This window comes from Microtus oregoni, unplaced genomic scaffold (assembly GCF_018167655.1).
Source record: "Microtus oregoni isolate MIOR12 unplaced genomic scaffold, Mior012 000006F_ref0000085, whole genome shotgun sequence".
Classification (NCBI taxonomy): Eukaryota; Metazoa; Chordata; class Mammalia; order Rodentia; family Cricetidae; genus Microtus; species Microtus oregoni.
Window position 1 is genome coordinate 27,046,309 of NW_024543065.1, and position 22,268 is coordinate 27,068,576.

Sequence of the window (22,268 nt, forward strand, 5' to 3'; positions counted from 1 at the left end):
TCTGTTGCAAAGATGAGTGGCAAGCGGGCCGTGTACCGCCCAGTTCCCAGCCGCCTGGCTAATCATCAAAATAATTACATGAAAACTGTATTCATTTAAACACTGCCTGGCCCATTATCTCTAGCCTCTTCTTGGCTAACTCTCACATCTTGATTCAACCTATTTCTAATAATCTGTATGTCACCACGAGGCTGTGGCTTACCGGGAAAGATCCTAACCTACATCCGTTTCGGGTTGGAGATGCATGGCGTCTGCCTGACTCTGCTTCTTTCTCCCAGCATTCTGTTTGGTCTACTCCACCTATTTAATCTGCTGTCCTATCAAAAGGCCAAGGCAGTCTCTTTATTTATCCAATGAAAGCAACACATAGAAAGAAGACCCTGCTTCCTCCTTTCTGATGATTTTAGTTTGTGTCAAGTTGACATAAAACTAGCCAGCACAGTGTATAAACATATACTATAGAAGGTGATCCGGAGACACTGGAGAACAGGTAATTGTATCATTCCCCTGTGTCTTGTGTGCAAAAGGGTGCCATGTCCACTGAAGTCACGAAGATAGTCTCAGCAGAGAAATGAATAGGGATGTAAGTAAGGACTGTAGACAGCTCTACTACTCACTCAGCTGGTATGGTGCTTGCCTTCCATGAAGCTCCGGGTTCAGTCTCCAACAGGACACAAAACCTGGCATGGGAGTGCTTGCTTATGGCAGTGTTCAGGGAGCGGAGGAAGGAGGATCAGGACAAGGTCATCCCCACTGCCTACACAGAGAGTTTGAAGCCATCCTGATCTAAAAGAGCATGGGGCAAACATATCAGTTTCTGGGAATTAAAACATGCCTAAAGTAAAGATTAAAACCAGTAATCCCCTGCTGTGGCGCAATGAGGCAGAGGCTTCTGGAAATCACATTTTCACTCCTCAGGCCCTTCCTCCATGGTAAACATCCTCGGTTGCTAGGGAGCTACTGGCTTATTTTATTTTATGTATGTGAGTGTTTTGCCTGCTTCTATGTAAGCGCACCATGCTTGTGCCTGGTGGTCACAGAGGCCATCAGATGGTCCCAATCTTGAGCAACAGATGGTTGAGCTGCCATGTGGATGTTAGAAGCTGAACTTGGGTCCTTTGGAAGAACAGCCATTGCTTGTGACTGCTGAGCCATCACCCCCTGCCCCAAGTTTTGCAGTTTTAATGTTTTGGCTTTCCTTCATTGTGATTATACCTTCATATGGTACTCTTTTTTGATATACCTTCTGCTGTATTTATTTCTTTTGTATTTGCTAAAACAGAAGTCCACAAGTTAGAAGAAAGATCCATTATTCAAACACAAAAAAAATAAAATAAAAAAGAATGGCCTTAAAGACATCTCAGCTTTAATAGTAGGTTCACTTGGGAGCCACTTGCCCATTGGATATGCAGAATGTATGTCAGGGTGTGAAGGGCATTGTTAGCTACTGTCTCCCACCGGCTCTTCACTTTAGGATAGTTCTCACTATTGCAGATGTGAATGGGATTTCCATGTGAATGGACTGTTGTGCTCTCTTCTGTGCCATTTTTGTAAATCCAATAGTTCTGTACAAAACTCTTTTAAAATGCCTATATTTATTTCACATGTTAGAAAGTAGATCACGTGCCAACCAGAGACACAAGAGTTCCTGTGCAGTATACCATTGCAGCTTCTGGAATAGCAACAGTTTTGTGGGGTGGGAGATGGCTCAGCAGGTAGAGGTTTTTGTCAAACAAGCCTGGAGACCTGAGTTTGATCCCAGGGACCGACATAAAAGTGGAAGGAGAGAACCAACTCCACAAATTTGTACTCTGACTGCCACATATGTGCATATGGCATACATGCTCATACATATACATCGTGCATACACATACACACACAATTAAAATATAATAGTTTATAATGGGTTTATATAATACAAAATACCCTAGTGTGCTTTCTGTTGCTGTGATAAGTGCAAATGACCAAAACAGCATGGTTTAGGGAAGGCTTTATTTGGCTTACATTTTCTGATCGTGAAGGGAATTCCTCTAAGGCAGGAACTGGAGCAAAGACCACAGGGGGAATGCTGCTTCCTGGCTCCTCCAGCTTGCTCAGTTTGCTTTCTTATACAACCCGAGACCAACCCCAGGGGTGGCTCTCCCTACAGGTGGGCTGGGTTCTCCCAGATCTGTCATTGATCAGGAAATGCACCATGGACTTGCTACAGGCCAATTTGATGGGAGCTGCTTCTCAGCTGAAGTTTGCTCTTCACAGCTGACTCAAACTTGTACCACACTGACAGAAAAGCTAACCTGCACTCCACACTTTGTTCAGTCAGCCGCAGGGCTGGGGTCTTTCCTCTGCTGCTGATACTCATGGTTCTTTATGGCCTTGTGCATGTATGAAATGGTGCTTAGACATCATTTGTTATACACACAGCATTGCATTTTGACTTTTAGGAAAGTTGCAATTCCTATAGTTTATGAAAATACTCTAAATGCAGGATCTTTTTACTTCCATGCTTAACTTTAGGGATGTTGGAGTAAAATTCTCTAGATTTTGCCTACCTCTTTTACCATACACTTTTCTTTTCTTTTGTTTTAATTATTTTTAGGGGGGGTGTTGTTCTATTTGTCTGTTAGAGTAGGTTCTCACTGTGTAGCCCAGGCCAGTCTGAAACTCATATATTTCAGGGATGTCTTGGACTTAAATTAATCCTCCTGCCTCAAATTCCTTAGTGCTGGAATTACAACCACTATCTCTGTCTCTTTTCGCCTTTGCCTCATAATTTTGGGTATTCACTTTATAAAGCATACACATCTACACCTTTAATCTTTGAATTTGCTTAAGTGAAAGGATTTCTGTAGGTTTCTTGTGATGCTGAGGATCAAGCCTCTGGACTCACCCACACTAACCAAGCGCTCTGGCCCTGAGTCACACTCTAATCCCTAAGGAAAATGTAATGAAACAAGTAATTGAAAGGCTCGCCCAGGAAGCTATGTCAAGATGAAGTCTGGTAAATAATCTTAAGTAATTATGGTGAGTTAAGATAATTACAATTACAGTAATTTGTATGATAGGTAAAAAATTTCATTCCTATTAAAATATATAGGTATTTATTTCTATAAGTTTCATGTAAATGAAACACAAATTTAAGTTCCCTTGTAGTTGTAGCAGATGAAATGTTCACAGACTTTATTGGGCAGAATTGCCATTCCCTTCCAGTTCTTTCTTCACGTTGACAGGGTACAGCACACTGGGGTCAGCAGCCTCTGCTGCTGCTACTGTGAGCTTCATTTTGACTTCTATGAGGCCTCCCCTTGTTTGGACCAGGCACCATCTTAAGAACGTGGTTCCATATAGTTTAGCGCCTTGTCCACAGCCCTATGCCATAAAGCTGATGGTTGTCCTGCTTACCCACTGTAAAGGCAGAAGAGTGACTTAGTACTGTGCTCATCTGTAATTCCACAATTCTATTACATGCACACAAATCTGCACTGAAGGCAAGTAGATTACACTAAGGTGGATATAACTCATCATAGGATTGATTGTAGAATTTAAAATATTCCCGAGTAGAATTTCTGTGTTTAGTGAGTGTTTTTGTTTAGTTTTCTATTTCTGTGATGAAACTCCATGATCAAAGTAAGTTTATTTGGCTTACACTTCCATATCACTGTTCATCGTTGAAAGAAGTCAGGACAGAACCTCAAACAGGGCAGAATCCTGGAGGCAGGAGCTGATGCAGAGGCCATGAAAGGATGCTGCTTACTGGCTTGCTCCCCATGGCTTGCTCAGCCTGCTTTCTTACAGAACCTAGAACCAACAGCCTAGGGATGCCACCACCCACAATGAGCTGGGCCCTCCCCATCAATCACTAACTAAGAAAATGCTCAATGGGCTTGTCTCTGAGCCCCTCTTATAGAAGCATTTTCTTAACCGAGGTTCCCTTCTCTCAGACGACTCTAGCTTGTGTTGAGTGGACATGAAACTGTCAAGCACAGTGTCGTTTGTTTTTCATGGGTACTGTGAACTTTCATATGGCATATGTATCTGAAGATTAATCTGAAAGATCAGAGGCCACGCCATTGCTGACCATGACACTGACTCCCGTCGGCTGTGACAAATATGACAAGCGCTTGGGTTTTAATTTGTAGAAACAAAATGCTAGCATTTAACCTACCTCCTACTTACTAAATGGTGTTTAGTCTGAAGAATTTTTCAAGTTTAGCATCCTTTCCCCTATGCCACAATTTAGGACATGAAAATTGGCCAAAGCCTACACTTAACTGTCTCATGCTTAGTAGTTCCTGCTTGCAATTGTGTAGTTAGGAGAAATATTTCTTCTTGAAAGATACATCTAACTATCAGAATTCTTGGCAAGCTGGAGCAAGACTGTTTGATGACTTGGAATTAGCATGCTCATAGCCTCCAAATTGTTGAAGAGACCAATGTTGCTGGTTTAAGATTACTTCTAAAGTACTTAAGACAAAGAGGGACAATGGCGGTGCACGCCTTTAATCCCAGCACTCAGGAGGCAGAGGCAGACAGATCTCTGTGAGTTTGAGGCCAGCCTGGTCTACAAGAGCTAGTTCCAGGACAGCTAGGGCTGTTACATGGAAAAACCCTGTCTTAGAAAACCCCCCAAAAAATAAAAAATAAAAGACAAAGTAAGTCAATGTGGCTTCCACCTGTTGCTTCAACACACAGAGTTCATTTTAAATTTGTATAATAGAAGTGCTATCTCTGAATATTTATTGAGATCTTTTAATAAATCAGATTTGCATTATTAATATAAATATAATGAAGCTTTATCAAAGCAGAAATGTAATGTCCACTTAAGAAGTGCTCTCCACTTGGTGCCTAGAGGCCAGAAGCTGGTGACTGTGGTGGAACATCTCAGAGTGGCTCTGAAAGGCCCTTCTCTGGAGGCCCCAGCACAGTCTCCATCAATCACATGTATCCCTCACACTTAGTTGTTGTTTTTCATCTCATCTGATTTTCACTGTGTTTGCCCAAAGCCCGCCTCTGCCACTTACTAAATGGCACTTAGACTAACAAATTATTCATGTTTAATATTCTTTCCCTTGTGTCACAATTTAGGACAATCTAATTTTTCTAAAAGATCATCTTGATTGGGATAATGCGTTCCACTGTCCCGACTCTAACTCAGCATGCACAGCCACCCTCCCTTGTGTCCCTGTCCCAACTCTCTTCTGTACCTATCGTAAAGCCTTGATCAAAGAAGCCCCAGAGAAGAGCACTGATTGGCATATTGTTTCATCATCTTTGCTCTCCCTGGAGCTAGAGCTGCAGGGTTTATTCTACAAATCCCTTACAGTTGCAATAGCCATTAAAATGTTTGCATGGTGTTGTTTATCAAGCAAGTGGTAATTTAAAGATAACAATTTATTCCTCCAAGTATGATGTTTTCCAAATCTGCCTCTATTTGCTATGCAACAGGACACTTGGCCTAGATTATAAGGGCCACCAGCGGATGCTTTTGTTTTTATTAAAAATGTCTGTAGCATTGGCAGATGATACTAGTTTGTCAAATAGCCCTTCCAACATTTTACTTGTGAAATACAGAAAATAAATTAACCACTTAAGAAATAAAAACATGCTTTGGTTGCCTTTCTTAGGTTTCTTTCTTTTTTTAAAAAAATCAAAATAGGGTCTTGCTAATGTAGCATAGCTGTATATTCAAGCCTCCAATCTTCATGCCTGAGCCTTTAGAGTGATGGGGAATGCAGCAGTGTGTTACCATGTCTCCGTCTCTCCTCCATGTTTTATCAGTTATCCTAATTCGTTGGGTATCCCAGGTTCTCTGTTAAGGTCCAAGAAAAGTTGATTCTATGAGCAAATGTCACTTATAATTAATGTTACTTCCTTAACAATAATTGTGCTAGTTTGCCACTTGTCACTTTGATAAAATACTGACCAAGAGGAATTTGGGGAAAGAGAGGGTTTATTTGGGTTACAGGTTATCCGCCATCATTGAGGGAAGTCAGGGAAGGAGCTGGAGGCAGGAACTGAAGGAGACACTGATGGAGGAAGGTCATTGGCTAATAAAGAAACTGTCTTGGCCCATTTTATTGGTTAGAACATAGGTGGGTGGAGTAAACAGAACAGACTGCTGGGAGGAAGAGGAAGTGAGCTTAGACTTGATAGCTCTGCTCTCTGGAGCAGATGCGATGCAACTCCGACCCAGGATGGACGTAGGCTAGAATCTTCCTGGTAAGCGCATCTTGGGGTGATACACACATTATTAGAAATGGGCTAGTCCAGGTACAAGAGATAGCCAAGAAGAGGCTAGATATAATGGGCCAAGCAGTGTTTAAAAGAATACAGTTTGTGTGTTGTTATTTCGGGGCATAAGCTAGGCAGGAACACAGCCCGCAGCTCCTACTACAAGACACCATGGAGGCTCACTGCTTACTGGCTTGTACACAGGCTTATATTCAGCTACCTTTCTTACTTAGCTCAGGTACACCTGCATAGGGATGGTACTGCCCACAGTGGACTGGGTATCCCACATCAATAGCCATCAAGAAAATACTCCACATGCATGCCAACAGACCTTGTTTCCAGGTGTGATACTGAACACCTTGATTGCGCATGTCTATTAAATATCTGTATCTACGCCAACATTGACAATACCATAGTTCATTTATGGATTTGCATAAAGTACAATTGCTTTTAATCACTGAGGCCAATCATCTGCAAAGGTGGCCATGAACAGCTCCTCCCTCCCCGCCCCTCCTCATGCTTGTTCCTTCTTCCCTCTGTGGCTAGACTCTATTGTCTTTTCTAACCTCTGAGTTGGCTTTGTGGTTTGTTTTGACTGATAGAATGCAAAGGAATTTTGACATCCAGACTAGGCTTTTACTTGAAAGGCATAGCTCCCATTATTGCCCTCTTCAAAGGTAGCCAGCATGAGCCAAATCTGCTCATCCTACTGGGAGACCTGTTAAAAATAAGCTTAGTCGAAGACCTGTAGATAAAAGGATGCTGTGAACCTGAAGGGTTACTTACAGAGGGACAGGGAGGGATGTCTTCGGGGAGTGGGAAAGTGCCCCAAGCAGGTTGTACTTGCTTGCATGGCAAAAAGAACCAGGGAAATGAGATATGGGCATGTTTCCATGGTGATTTTGGTTGGCCTTCAAGATTGTTTGATTTGCCTGGTTTGCAAGGATGAAGCTGCCAGTGTTGGCTGATGTTGTGACTGGCAGAGTGACAGTCATGATTGCCTTAGATAGTTGCTACCTTTGGCTGACTTTAACAGGCCCTGCTGTCTAAGCAGTGACTCCTGAGTCCATACTGTCTAGCAAAAGCACCGTTGCTGTGGCTGCCTTGAGCAATGTTACCAGTTAAATCCTGCTTCTCTGGCACTTCAGAACCTGGCCTTGTTTGGAAATATGGTTGTTGCAGATGTATTGCCTAAAATGAAATCATAAGAGAGCATGCTTGACTCGAATCCAAAATGGCTGAAGCCTCTATGAAAGGGAAAATTTGGACCCAGACACGGATACAGGCACACAGAGACTGTCATGAGAAGGTACAGGCAGAGACCAGGTGATGCAGATGCTAAGAATGCCACATTGCCAAGCCTGGAGAGAGGTAGGACCAGTTTCTCCTCTAGGGAGAAACATGGACTTTCAGATGCTGTGACGATGAGATGACAAACATCAAATTTTAGGTTACCGGTCTGTTGCTCTTTGCTATGGCAACCTACAAAGCTCACTCAGGTGCACAGCCCACTTCCTCTCCCTTCATGTCATCCTGGAGAGGGATCATGGATCAGCAGTGATCCGGGTGGATCAGCCCAGGCATAGGCTTGTACCCTTAGTGAGGATGTTGCCAGAAGGTATCACATTTCAATCCAGTTAAAATTAAAACTCTCAGTTCTTCAGAAAGTTGTGTGAAAAGCAACTTATTGGATATTTGAGGTGTTAGGAAAGGAGATGATTTTTGACACTAGGACCTCTTCAATACCTTTGAAATGATACCAGACAGATTGTTTCTTCCAACCTCTTTGAGACCCTCCTACCAAAAATATGTCATTACTTATTCCAGAGTTTCCTAGACATTGTCACTTACTTGTTTTTCACAAGAAACATTATTTAACCCAACTATGTTAGGCTTGGCTCTTGGATTATCCAAATACAATCATTTGCATGATTTGGGGTGCCATAATTGTTCCAAGCTGGTATTAGAATCTTAAATGTGGCATATCTTACCCAGAAACCTTTAGTGCTTTATAATAACAATAATATTGTCTGCATTTTGCGGTGATAATGAAAATTACATTTGCAAAACTGTTCATGGTAACGGGACATTCTGAAATGCCAGCAAAAGGAAGTGCATGATGGGAGAGGAGATACGGCTTTACTCACTGGGCTTCTGCTGGCTGTGCTCTCAGGAAGGAGGCCGGGAAGAGCGGTGGGCAACTGCAGGCCACACCGCTGGAAGGCTGAGTTAGCAGGGACTCTGCATCACTGGGGCAGAGAAGGTAAGGGTGTTGTCATACTTAGCATACGGTTTGCTTTTAGAAGACATTTTTATCAAGTGAATAAGAACTGCATTTCGGAAGCAAGTATATATTGCTACAATTTAACTGTATTTGGTTCTGTTCTGGTTGCCTATAACTTCTGGTGGATAATTTATTTAAAATATGTTGGGGTGAGGGGTAGAAAGATTGTTCAGCAGTAAAAAGAACTCGCTGCTCTTGTAGAGGACCCAGGTTTGGTCCCCAGCATCCCTGTTCACGACCATCCTCATATCCAGTTCCAAGGGCTCTAATTTTCTCTTCTGACCTCTATGGTGCACATAGATAATGCAGCCAAAACACCCATACACATGTTAAATACACCTCTAGAATTTGTCTGGAAAATATATGATATATTCTGTTGTATCTTTACCAGTAGAGTTTTCAGCTCAATGTCAAGGTAATGAACTTTAGCCTGCCTCCCCATGCACCCACTCCTGACTTCCTTGTTTGTTTTTTTGTTTTTGTTTGGTTTTGTTTTTTCCTCCTCCTGTTTGCTAAGCAGTCGACTCTATTGTGCTGTGCTGCCTCCCTACCCTACCCTGTCCTTTTCACATTCTGATTTGTGTTTGTTGTTCATCGTATCCAAACTCGCAGAAAACCTAAGTCTGTGGGGGAAATATGTCCGCAAGGAAGCTAAGAAATTCTTGGCTTGTGTGACTCAGTACAACACATGCTGATCAATGAATTTTGAGTGCATTCTCTACCCATTAGGACATTTTGTGAAATTTTGATTAAATATTTCTTTTGACAACTTAATTACTCTTAATCCAGGAAGATTCTGCCCCAAACTGGCAAGTTAACTAACCAAGGCTATAGGAGTACCAGTGCAATTGAAATGTAAAATAGAGGGAATTAATTCCCTTGGGTCCAATTCATTAGAATTAATTTATCCTGGACCGTATTCCCGTGGACCTATCTTTGCTCAGCTACTTTCAGGAAGAAAATGTCGTTTTTCACCTTTTCCATTTGTTTTGAAACCACTGACCACAGGCAGTTTGCAGACATTGACTTTCCTAAGACCTCTCTGTTCTTGGTTCCAGTACATCTAATCAAGAGTGCCAAGTGTAGCCGGTCAAAGGTGGAACTCCTTTAATCCTAGGACTCGGGAGACAGAGGCAGGTGGATCTCTGTGGGTTGGAGGCTAGCCTGGTCTAAAGATCTAGTTCCAGGATAGCTAGGGCTATTACACAGAGAAAACCCTGTCTCGAAAAACAAAACAAAATAGAACCAAAGAGTGCTAAGCGTGTGTTGCAGGTCTCATGCCCACTTTTTTGTGGCAATTACATGTGATGTCTATGCTCCTTCTCCTCCGTGCAATTCTGAGAGCACTCAAAGAACGCCTACCTCCAAGGCTGTGGGACTCGCACATGGTAACACCATCTGGAAAACCTACCGTTCAGACGGCGCTGGCAGGAAAGGGTGAACATGTCTGGATTTGGTGTTGTCCACCCACGTTTATAAAGCCGCAAAGACAGTCTCAATTCTGCAGAGCCAGATCGTAGTGACTCTGGCCAGCAGCCTCCTGGGGAGCCAAAGTGCCTGGGACTCCAGCCTCTGTTCCTTTGAATGTTTCCTTCCATTCCAGCAAGCATTGTGTCTGATGTCGTCAGACTTCCATGGGGCGAAATTACCCATTTTACAAAGTGCTCTGAAAATCCAATGATACTGATTCAAGCACCTCACTGACCCACATTCAGTCTCCCAGCAGCGCTTGGTTTTCTAAGGCCAAGGCTCCTTGGAATGTTGTTACTCTTTCCTGTTGTGGCTTACTGGAAGGATAGTGCTCTTTAATGCTTAGAACATACGGGAAGCTAGAGATGGTTTTGTTGCAAAAGTGCCTGCCTTGCAAGCTTGAGGACCTGAGTCGAGAACCCCAGCACCCATATAAATACTGGGTGTGGTGGCATCTATAATCCCAGTTCTGGGTGAAGGGGATCCTTGGGGTGCAGATAGGATGATTCCTGGGCTCACTGGCCAGCCAGTTTAGCCCCAAACATGAACTCTAGCTTTAACAAGCAAGCTCATCTTAAAAATTAATAAGATAGAGAAAAAAGTAAGATGCAGAGACACCAGATGACCTCTGACTTCCACATATATGTTTATAGGCATACATACACGTGTGCACACACACACATACATGCATTCACATTCGCTTGCATGCATAAATGCACACACATACACACATGTGCATGCTATGTTTAGCCCCAAACATGAACTCTAGCTTTAACAAGCAAGCTCATCTTAAAAATTAATAAGATAGAGAAAAAAGTAAGATGCAGAGACACCAGATGACCTCTGACTTCCACATATATGTTTATAGGCATACATACACGTGTGCACACACACACATACATGCATTCACATTCGCTTGCATGCATAAATGCACACACATACACACATGTGCATGCTATGATACACAGACTTCATATTTTACCACTGCCTCTCCAAGCTGTGTGACTGAGTCTGTTTTCATTAATGGTAACTAAGGTCATTGTCTTAGTCAGTGTTCTATTGCTCTGAAGAAACACCATGACCATGGCAACTCTTACAAAGGAAGTATTTAATGGGGACTGGCTTACAGTTTCCGAGGTTTAGTCCGTTCTCATTATGGCAGGAAGCGTGGTGGCACGCAGGCTGACATGGTGCTGGAGGAGCTGAGAGTTCTACCTCTGGATAGGCAAACATCAGGGAGAGACACTAGGCCGGGCTTGCACTTTTGAACCCTCAAAGCCCACCCCCAGTGACATACTTCCTCCAACATGGCCACACCTCCTAATCTATCTCAAGGAGCGCCACTCCCTGATGGCCAAGCATTCAAATATACGAGCCTATGGGGCCATTCTCATTCCAACCACCACAGTCACTAACAGAATTACTCTTCCATTAGTGTTGACATGTAATTAAATGAACATTGCAAACAGAAGTACTTAGCTTGGGGTCAGGCACGTATTAGTAGCTTGGTAACATTTTTTTTTTGTGGTGCTGGGCATGAGAACCAGGGGTCTCATGTTTCCTAGGAAAGCACTCTGCCACAGAGCCACACCCATTTATTTCTGGTGATGGAGATTCTGTAATTCCAATGGATTTTGTGCAAAGACAGCAGAAAGGAGCTGATTCATAACTTAATTGTAAAAATAATCCTTCCCATCCCATCTTCCTTTATTCCATCTTACGTGGGAAGTAAATGTTATTTAATAAATAGGAGACATTTCATGGCTTGTTGTTGTTGTTTGTTTTGTTTTAGAATGCTATTCTAGGCTGTAATTTTTTAAAGAAACCGTGAAATGATGATTTCAATACTCAGAAACCCTAAATCTCTTTCTTAGGCTTCAAATTCTAATGAAGACTCCAGGGGTTAACACCTGTAGGAATGATCCTGCAGGCATGGCCCTCTGTCCTTCCCTCTGTATGACCACCATGCTAGCAGACTTGACTGGGCTCCTTGGAGTGGCATGCAGATTATGGGGAAAGACTGTAGGACATGGGGCACCATGGTGAATGCACCCTGGCTGTTCTTCCTTAGGCATCTGCTGGCACTGGGCAGAAAGCACAAGAGTCCATTGTAATCAGAAGTTTCCTATCCCAGAGCCACTCAGTCCCAAATATCCAGCAGCTGCTTTCCAAATTACCACACAGAAGCTTATATCATTTATAAATACCCAAGCTTATTATTAACTAGCTCTTACATTTTAAGTTAACCCATACTTCTTACTTATGCTCTGACACATGGTGGTGATTTTTCTCAGTATGGTAAGCCCATCTTGCTTTCTCTGCATCTGGCCAACGTCTCCAGACTCTGCCCTTCCTCTTCCCAGAATTCTCCTAGTCTGTCTTTCTCACTCAATCTCTTCTTGCCCAGCTATCGTCCAATCAGCTTTTATTTAACAATGAGCAAATCCACAGCATTTCCCCTTTTGTCTAATTAAAAAGGAAGGTTTTAGCCTTAACGTAGCAAAATTATATGCAACAAAACAGTTATTAAGTAAGACGATTGAGTCCATTTGTATTTGACAAAATTAGAAAAAAATATTCTATTATCTATCCTATCTTGGCAAGTTTAAAGTTTCACATCTAATTTATCTTTTACCATAATTAAGAAAAATTATAATTTTGACTACCTAGTCTTCAACTTCATCAAAGACCTCAGAAGGGTGAACTGTTGTCTAATGGGAGGGACTTCAGCTGCCTGGGTAGTCACCCAAGGTTCCTCTGCAAAGTTGGGGCATCCAACTCTGGCCTACAGGCTTAGCATATCTGACAGACTTTTCTGTGAAGCACAATTTTTGAAGGACTGTCCTTCCTTGTCTTGGCAAAGTGATCAGTTACTTTCCTTTGTGTCCTACTTGTCCAGTTTGGCCAGTGTACTGTCAGCAGCTGAGGCAAGGGCAGTTTCTTGCCCAGTGCCTAACTTTTGCCATGAAGAAAGTAAACTCCATATGGAGTTTTTTCAATACACATCATCTTCTCTGAAGTGGATTGGTGTTGCCAGGATCAGACATGTCTCATGTTCATGGAAAGTCTTAGGTTATTAAACATGTTAAATGCCATATTCTGTAGGTCTTTGAAGTGTTTGAAGATCATCTATCTAAATATATCTGTGTATGACCTTGAAAACATACCTAACAAAATTTGAATATTTAGATGACTATTAATTTTTATTTCTGAATTATACATTACATTTTTAAAGGAGTTGCATAAACCCTAATACCTTAAACAAGAGTAGAAATATGTATATATATATATATAGTATAATGAAATTGACTTTAAATTCGTATCAATAAACTAAAATTCATACCAATGTAAAATATTTTGAGATCAACAGTTGCTTTTTTGGGTTAAAGTAGACTCAAAATTCTACCCCTTTTTCCATCATTTCTGTATCATATCCCCCTTTTTCGTTTATAAAAAATTTGACTATGACCAATAACAACTTGTAACTAACCTCCTTTAAATGAAAACCAACATTCTTAAACAATATTTTAGAATTTGGGCATAGTTCTCTAGACTGTTCCCTGTTGACTGGGGGCACTGGCAATCTTATATGGACTCTGAGGAAACTTAGAATTATGTTCAAGTCCTGACTGGGATATTTTGTGTGACTGATCCATCTCAGTCAGTAGCCTTGAAACTGTTCTGGATGTAGAACTCAGAGGAAACTATGACAGAGGTGCTCTGAAATGTTGGGTCATCTGGGCCATCCATTCCCATAAGAGATTTCTTGGGGGTCTTCCTTAGTCAAACCTGATTTTTCTTAACTCAGAATGAATCTGCAGCCTCTCATTTCCTGTGGAATAAAAGTAGAGCCTCTTTACCAATGTAACATGTCAGGAGCTATTTCCCTCCAAAATTATTGCAGGGACCATTGCCCTGGGGAGTTTGCAGAGAGCCTCACACCCAACTATCTTGAGAGCTATCTGTTAGCGGAACCTGCCCCACATTTCAACTATCTAGAGAACTAGGTGTGTCAACTTGTGACTTCCTGACCGAGGAATTGTGACCTGACCAATCGTAACCTCCTGAACAACGACCGGCTGGAACCATCATTGCAAGATTCCTTCCTGGCCATGCCCCTGCCCCCTATCTCATCCCCAGATTCCTCATCCAGGGGCTGTATAAGCTGTAACCATGACTCTAATAAACAGAGGCTCTGACAAACCTAGCTTGGCCTCCTTCCTCTCTCCCGCCCATGTCTTTCAGATAGCGCCTCTCCAGGACCCTGGAATAACTGACCAGCCAGGTGGGTTACAACCCCTAGACTAACTGACCCACCAGGCAGTCTACAGTGGCGCCCGAACAGAGACCTGAACCCTGGACCCAACTCTGGGAAGTTTCTGATTCCATGTTGCCACCAAGTAACATGCCACTAGCTGCTCATAAAACCCAGTTAAGTGTTTGGTAGCAGGGTCTCTTTTTTCTGTTTGTTTGTTTGGTTGGTTATTTTTGTTTTTTTCTTAATGTATTTTTTAATTGATTTTATTGAACTATACATTTTTTTCTCTGCTCCTCTCCCTTCTCCCCCTTCCCTTCAACCCTCTCCCATGGTTCCCATGCTCCCAATTTACTCAGGAGATCTTGTGTTTTTCTCTTTCCTATGTAGATCCATGTATGTCTCTCTTAGGGTCCTCAGTATTGTCTAGGTGTTGTCTAGGTTCTCTGGGATTGTGGGTTGTAGGCTAATTTTCTTTGCTTTATGTCTAAAAGCCACTTGTGAATGAGTATATATGCTATTTGTCTTTCTGGGTATGGATTACCTCACTCAATATGATGTTTTCTAGATCCATCCATTTGCCTGCAAATTTCATGATGTCATTATTATTTTCTGCTGTGTAGTACTCCATTGTGTAAATGTACCACATTTTCCTTATCCATTCTTTGTTGAGGAGCATTTAGGTTGTTTCCAGGTTCTGGGTACAGCAAACAATGCTGGTAGCAGGGTCTTAAAAGAGCCTCATGGTTTTTGCCACTATCACTGAGTCAGGAAGTTCCTTAAAGGAGCTGCGCCTCTGCTTGCCGCTAGCAAACAGAGCCTACCCCAGAAGAAGTGGTAACCAAGAAGCCAAGTTTGACTCCGTCTATTACAATGTTTCATTGTTTGTTCATTAACAATATGAAGTAAAGTTGGAAATTTATGTCATTGATGGCTACTTGGTTATTCAGATTGAAACACACACATCTAAAACTTAAAAACTAGCATCAACATATAAGAGAAAACATGTGATACTTGTCTTTTTTGGATCTTGAGTAGAAAGTGGGGAGAATCTTGGAGGAATTGAGGGAGGAGACAGAATATGATCAAAATATATTCTGTGAAAAATATTTAATAAAAATTTTTAAAGCAGACACTTGGAATTGACTTCCAACTCTGAAAATTTAAAAATTCTGCTGCCTTTGGAGGTTGATAAGATGATAAGGTATGATATGATATGATGACATGATATGATGTGGTGTAATAATATGGTATGGTATGATATTATATGATATGGTATATGATATGATATGATGATATGGTATGATATGATGACATGATATGATGTGGTATAATAATATGGTATGGTATGAAATTATATGATATGATATGGAGGTGGTATAGTTCGTAACCAAGGCTGAGCATCCCATTTTATTGCTTTGTTACAGATTGACGTTCTCAAGGCAGATCTGGAAAGTGCAGAATGGAAAGTTCTAGAAAATCTTATTCTGGAAGATGTCCTTGAGCAGATTGGCCAGCTCATCTTTGAGATTCATCTCCACTGGCCAGGCTTTGAGGTCAGTGGTAGCGAGAGCAGTGTGGTGAGGTTTTGGTACAGCCTCCTGAAGGAGTTGGAGCAGAAGGACTTCCGGCTTTTCTACACCTATAAGGACTTATCAAAGCCTCAGCTCTTCCTGAAGAAGGACATTTTCAATGCCAGCAGCTGTTATACGCTGAGCTGGGTGAACACAAGGTGGAAGTAGAACAATACAAAGCAGTGTTTGCAGATAGCGGCGTCTGTGCTTCCGGTCATGGAGCTACGTGTCCAGCTTCCACTAGCGTGTTACCTGCGCGGGGCAGGGGCCGTGTTACTGTCTCTGCAGTACATGAAGCCTTGAGCTTGACAACAACAGCAGCAGGAAGAACACCTCTGCGTTCCCAGACTGAGACTTTTCTGTTTTGCCTTTGACAGATTGAGGGTGTGTCCTCTTCACTCTCACTGGGAGGGTAGAAATATCCTGCCTGTGCAGGTTTCTGGTTTCCTTAAAATTCATTATGTGTCTATAGCTCACAAGTTTACATTAAAATGAAATTTTATTCATTTCCACTTTTACTCGGTTGATCAGATTTTAAAACGCACTGTTCATTTTAAGTTGGGACCCTCATTTAACCTTAGCTCGCCTCCCTCAAGGTTTCTCTTGTCCAGCCAGTTAAAACTGTTCTTTATGCCCTGCGGATTTCGGCCATTCTTTCTCAACCTTGACTGAGGCCATGCTCTGGCTTCCTAAGAACTGCTGATTCCAGTTCCTGGGAACTCAGATACCCCAAGTTCTATCAGAGAACTTCAAGGACTTTGGTCCCTTCTTTCATGCTCCGCCGTAAACACCCTTTGCATCCTGAGGAACTAAGCACAAAGCAGAATCTCGGTGTTTTCGTTGTTGCCCTGCCAGCCTTCAAATGTGGCTTTTGCACCACAGACTTGCCTATGCTGTCAAATACACTGTTTTCGGGCTGAGGAGATGACTCAGTGAGGTGCCTGGCATACAGGCATGAGGGCCTGAGTTTGCATTCCTTGCACCTAACAGTCACGTGCCAGGCATGCCTCTGTGACCACGGTGCAGGATGATGGTGGGCTGGAGACAGGCTGGGCTCACTAGCCAAGCTAGCCTGGCTGAATCAGTGCCGTTTAGGTTCAGTGAGAGACCCTGTCTCAAAAGATAAGTTGGCATGGAGGCACACACCATCATTAATCTTGGCACTAAGGAGGCAGAGACAGGTGAACCTCTGTGAGTTCAAGGCCAGCCTGGTTTACATAGTAAGTTCAAGGACAGCCTGAGCTACACAGTGAGATCTTTTCTGAGAAAACAGAAGGTAAGCTATACAGAGATAGAGGAAGACCCCAGTGTCAACCAACTGATTCCCTCCTCTCTCTTGCTTGCTTACTCGATCTTGCTGTGTAGTCCCGGGTGGACCAGAGCTCACTAGATGTCTCAGGCTGATTAGGACTTTGATCCTCCTGCTTCGGCCTCTGGGTTCACTTTTTAAAAAGATTCAGCAGAACAGGTAGGTTCTCAATGGTTCAAGTACCATCTATAATTCTTATTTATAGACTATCCTGTGGAGGATCTTCAAAAATTTTATGCTAATTAAGCAGTATGAAAAACAAGTCAAGTCAAGGGTTTGGGGCATATTTTTACATACAGAGTGTGACCAGTGTGTCTTTATTGTTTAAAGCGTTGTTGGAGGCAGAGGAATTCCACCCACTGTCACGTTTCATCATTTGTCCCAGGCCTGGCTTTCCTATCTGTGTCTTCCTTCAGATATCACGGATGTGGCTTTTGGGTTTTGAAAATATCACTTTTTCAATTGAGAATCTGACAGATATTAGAATAGGATGATCTCGCTAGTGAACTAAAAGGAGACCAGTCTTTCTGAAATACTTGTGGTAATTTTTAAAAGTCTGAGGTTTTGATTTTTAAACTCACAGTACCTGGTGGGGAGGAAGGTGTTGGGTTGAGAAAACAGCTGTGATAATTGCGGTCGGTGACATTGGTTTGGTCTCATTGGTGTATTTCAACTGTCCATGAATATAGAAGGATCCATTGGGTCGTCTAAAATGGTTTTGTATTGTGAGTTTGTGTGGTGTTGTCTCTGAAGAAAGGTGACCTTAGTCTGGCTTTGTTTGGATTTTGTCACAGATTTTTTTATTATAGTTTTATGCACTGAAGTATATGCACAGCAAACATTCTTATATGCCAATGTATAAAGTGTACTATATTGTAAGAGTCCAATATGATCAACCCCTACATGTATACCTATAGCAAGGTTTGCAGTGCATGGAGTTTTAAGGCGCTGGAGGTTCTCGACAAGTGAGGTAGAATATTGGCTTCCTCACACCATAAATGAAGAAAGCAAGAAAGGATGTACTGCTGAAAACAACCCAGAACCACCACCCAGACCCACTTAACAGGCAGCCTGTGCAATGGCTCTGATATTTATGCTTCATTTTCTTCATGGATAGTTTAATACTTACAATGGATTTTTGATGGTTGCTATGGCTTCCCTGTCTCTAGAACTGATTGTACTTATGTAGGTCAGAGTCTCTGCAGTGTTAGCATTTGTAGCAGGATCAATCCTCCAGTGTGGGAAGACTGGCCTGTCCTGTAGGATGCTTAACAGCATCTCTGGATGCTAGCCACCCCCCAAGTTGTCACACCCAGATGCGACTGCAGTGCCAAACGTCCACTCGGGAGCAACCTACTGCCTACAACCTCACCTCCAGCGTGGGGGAAGTACTGGTGTTGGCTCTGAGAAGTAGGGCAGGCTACTGAAGCCTTGGTGTTTGATTTCAGAGGAGGGGTAACACAGCGACTTGTGAGGGACAGATAAAACAAAGCCACCACTACCACCAATGCAACACAGACAAAATACATCAAACAAGCAAAGCAGCAAAATCAAGTGTTATGTTTAGTGGGGGCTTTACAGAGGGGCCAGTCACTGTACATATCAGTCATTTCCCTTTCCTTCAACAATCCAATGAGGAAGTAGCGTTTTCCAGGTATAAGGGTAAAGAAGCCGAGAGGTTACACAGCCTGTATTCTGATAACTCACCTCATAGATGGAATGTGAATCTCCAGTCCCCGTCAGCCCCCATGGGGAGCATGCGCCACTCCCTGCACAGTGCAGCAGATACCAGAACCGGAAAGCTGGTTCTTGCCCTGGTTAGCTGAAGGAGGAGACCCAGCAAACACATGCAGGTGTGCTTAACTGGGACTTAATTTAAATAAACATGTGAAGGTTTACTGAGGGAGTATGGGGACCCAGTGACTTCTCTGTCAGTGTAAGTCAGGCAGCCAGAAAGGCTTCCACTAGGCCGGGTGGCGCTCTTGCTCCTGTTTGTCGCAAGGCATAGTTCTCTCCTCCCAGCTGTGGTGACTGCAACTGCAGCGGGCTTCTCTGGTGCTTAAAGCTTGTCTCTCACCCACAAATAAATGAGCCGGGATATGAACATCTGTGATATGCAGCCCCTAATCAACACCAGCATAGTGTTGCATAAGTGATCCAGAAAACATGAATTCCATAAATATCAAATTACTTCAAAAAGCCTGCACTTTTTCAGGTGAAGAATGTAGGAGGATGTGAGACTCAGACGCTGCCTTTTAGCATGAACTGTGTATGTGTTGAAGAGAAGCATTCGCCTCGTCCTGCACGTTATATGTCGCTGTAACAGGCTACTGGATAAATAGTTGCCAACTGTTTGGTGCGCTTAGATGAATGGAGCCAGGGAAAAGGCGGCAACCTACACAAGAATTGACTGACACTCCGGTAATATTTACAACAGGGTAGAAGAAAAGTAATTTCACGGATTTATGGGCTGTCCAAATCTGTGGTTCACTTCAGCGTTCCTGCCTTGGATATACGGTCTTGGTAGATGTGGTCCAAGATGTAACTTTCCTCCATGTTAAATGCTGGGGTTTTGCAAAGCTGGCTGAAGCTAGCTTTAGAGTTTAAACAACAAGGGGACCTCCATGCTCGGCCAGAGCAGCTGTCCTCTGGGGATAAACTCAGGTTTGCTTTATTTAGGCAGTGTGCTGACTGTTGTATTGTCGACACATTTGGGGAGAGGGAACCTCATCTGAGAAAATGGCCTATCAGGTCAGTCCATGGGCAAGTCCGTAGTGTGTTTTCTTGACTGTTTGAAGGGGGAGGGCCAGCATGGTGCATGGCTCCATCCCTGGGCTGGTGGTCCTTGGTAAGTAAGAAGGTTGAGCCAGCCATGAGGAGCAAGCCAGTGAGTGTCACTCCTCCATGGCCTTTGTCTCAATTCCTGCCTCCAGGTTCCTGTCCTGACATTGCTCAGAGATGGAATGTGACCTGAGAGCTGTAAGCTGAGATTAAACCTTTTCCTCCCCAAGTCGCTTTTAAGATAGGCAATAATTGTTCATACTAGCTGACTGCCGGCATATTCTTATGCTAAGTAGCTTACACTGGGAGAGGTACCTGAACTTTGTGAGGCCGTCACCCAGAGTCTTAAAACTTCCTAGATTTGGGAGTTATTTTAAAAATTGGGATACTTTTATTGTATTTGTGTTCTTAAGAAAAATAAATCAAGAAGGCCTAATGCCATACTTGGCCAATTATGACAAATGCTACATTATCAATGTATTTTTAAAAATGCTCAGAGCCAGAGTGATGTTAAAAGCACATATCTACACTGGCACCTGCACGCACACACACATAGTCACATACAACACATACATAAAAAGATAAAAATAAATCCTAACAAGGCATGGTGGCCCATGTCTTTAATCCCAGAACTCAGGATGCAGAGGCAGGCAGATTTCTGTGAGTCTGAGGCCAGCCTAGTTTACAGAGCAAGTTCTAGGATAGCCAGGGCTATACACAGAGAGACTCTGTCTCAAAAAGCAAACAAACAAATAAACAAAAAAATCTTAAAATAAATATTAAAAAAAAACTAAGTAGCTTTATATTCATCTCATGTAAAGTTTCTTGGTGGCGGGTTTGTAAATTTAAGGGATTATACTTGGCCAAATTTAAATTAAAATGGATTCTACACAGGCCCTAGTGTACACAGGATGATATTCCATCACCGCGAACCAATAGATCTGCTGTACACATGTATACATATATGTGTGTATATACATATGTGTGTATATGTATATATGTATGCCACTGTCCTTGATAGGAAGGATGTACAAGTGCTTGCGCACGCGTGTGTGCATACACACACACACACACACACACACCACACATCTCCCTATCCTTGATAGAAATGACTTCATATCACCTAACTTTCCTTCTCTTACAAGATAAAAACTGCTCCTGCACAACTATGGATTGCATGCACTATATTGTAGTTTTCATACTTGTAGGAATTCCTATCGCCAGTAGCCCTTAAGTTACCCGCCCACTTGGGTGTGGCCTCTTATACTATATATGCTGATGTAAAGTGTGCATCTGGCCTCTCAATGATGGAGGTGGGTCTTGTATCTTATCCGTTGCTTTCATTGGTAAACTAATAAAGAAAACTGCTTGGCCTGATAGGACAGAAAATTAGGTAGGTGGAGTAGACAGAACAGAATGCTGGGAGAAAGAAGCTGAGTCAGGCAGTTGCCATGATTCTCCCATTCCAGACAGATGCAGGTTAAGATCTTTCCTGGTAAGCCACACCTCAGGGGGCTATCCACATTATTAGAAATGGGTTAAAGCAAGGTGTGAGAGCTAGCCAATAAGAGGCTAAAGCTAATGGGCCAAGCAGTGTTTAAAAGAATACAATTTGTGTGTAATTATTTCAGGTAAAGCTAGCTGGGTGGCAGGACGCAGTCCCGCCATTTCTTACTACATATCGACAGTAGCCTTTAAGTTACCGGCCCACTTGGGCATGGCCTCTTATACTATATATGCCGATGTAAAGTGTGCATCTGGCCTCTTTTCCGGTTCCTCGTTCCAGCAGAGGATTCTGATCTGTGAGTCTACCCCTAAATAAATAACCCTCTATTATACTCAATTCTGAGCTAGTGTGGGATTTCTTTTAAGCGTCCTTCTTCACATACTGACTCAGAAATGATGGGCTCTTGGGAGTTAGTACAAAGGAAGAAAAGTGATGGGAAAGGAGGAAGACTGTGTTGACTATCCCAGTTCTTAGACCAGTCTTCGAATAACTGAACCTCCATTATTGCCATATTTATCCAATTCAGCCATTAATCAGCTCTCAGTTTCCCAAGGTCAAAGCTAAGAAGGTCTCCAAGTTAGGTCTTTCAACCAGGAACGAAAACTACAAATTCAGTATAACAAACAGCAAAAGGACAGATGTGTCCAAATATAAAGTAACAGGATGAAAACAATGCTGGAGAACCTCATGCAGCCAATGGCCTGTGAGAGGCCGGACCAGGCTGGGCATGGCCTTGGGTACCAAAAAGGTGCACACTCACACACCCTCTTAATCTCTCCTCTCTTGCCTGGCTGTTGGATTCGGTTCCTGTTCCCGTTTGTGCAGAGGACTGTGATCTGTGAGTCAGCCCCCCTAAATAG

The 22,268-nt window shown here is 42.7% G+C and overlaps 1 protein-coding gene across 2 annotated transcripts in view; it reads left to right on the top strand.

Annotated features, from left to right (window-relative positions):
• Window positions 1-16,275, top strand: part of Mettl24 (methyltransferase like 24) — a 125,071-nt gene extending 108,796 nt beyond the window's left edge. For both annotated transcript variants that reach the window (XM_041654650.1, XM_041654651.1), the window contains one exon: window positions 15,665-16,275. In XM_041654650.1, the coding sequence (XP_041510584.1) occupies window positions 15,665-15,979 (315 nt within the window). In that variant the 3' untranslated portion in view covers window positions 15,980-16,275. The remainder of the gene's footprint in view (window positions 1-15,664) is intronic.
• The last annotated feature ends 5,993 nt before the right edge of the window (window positions 16,276-22,268 follow it).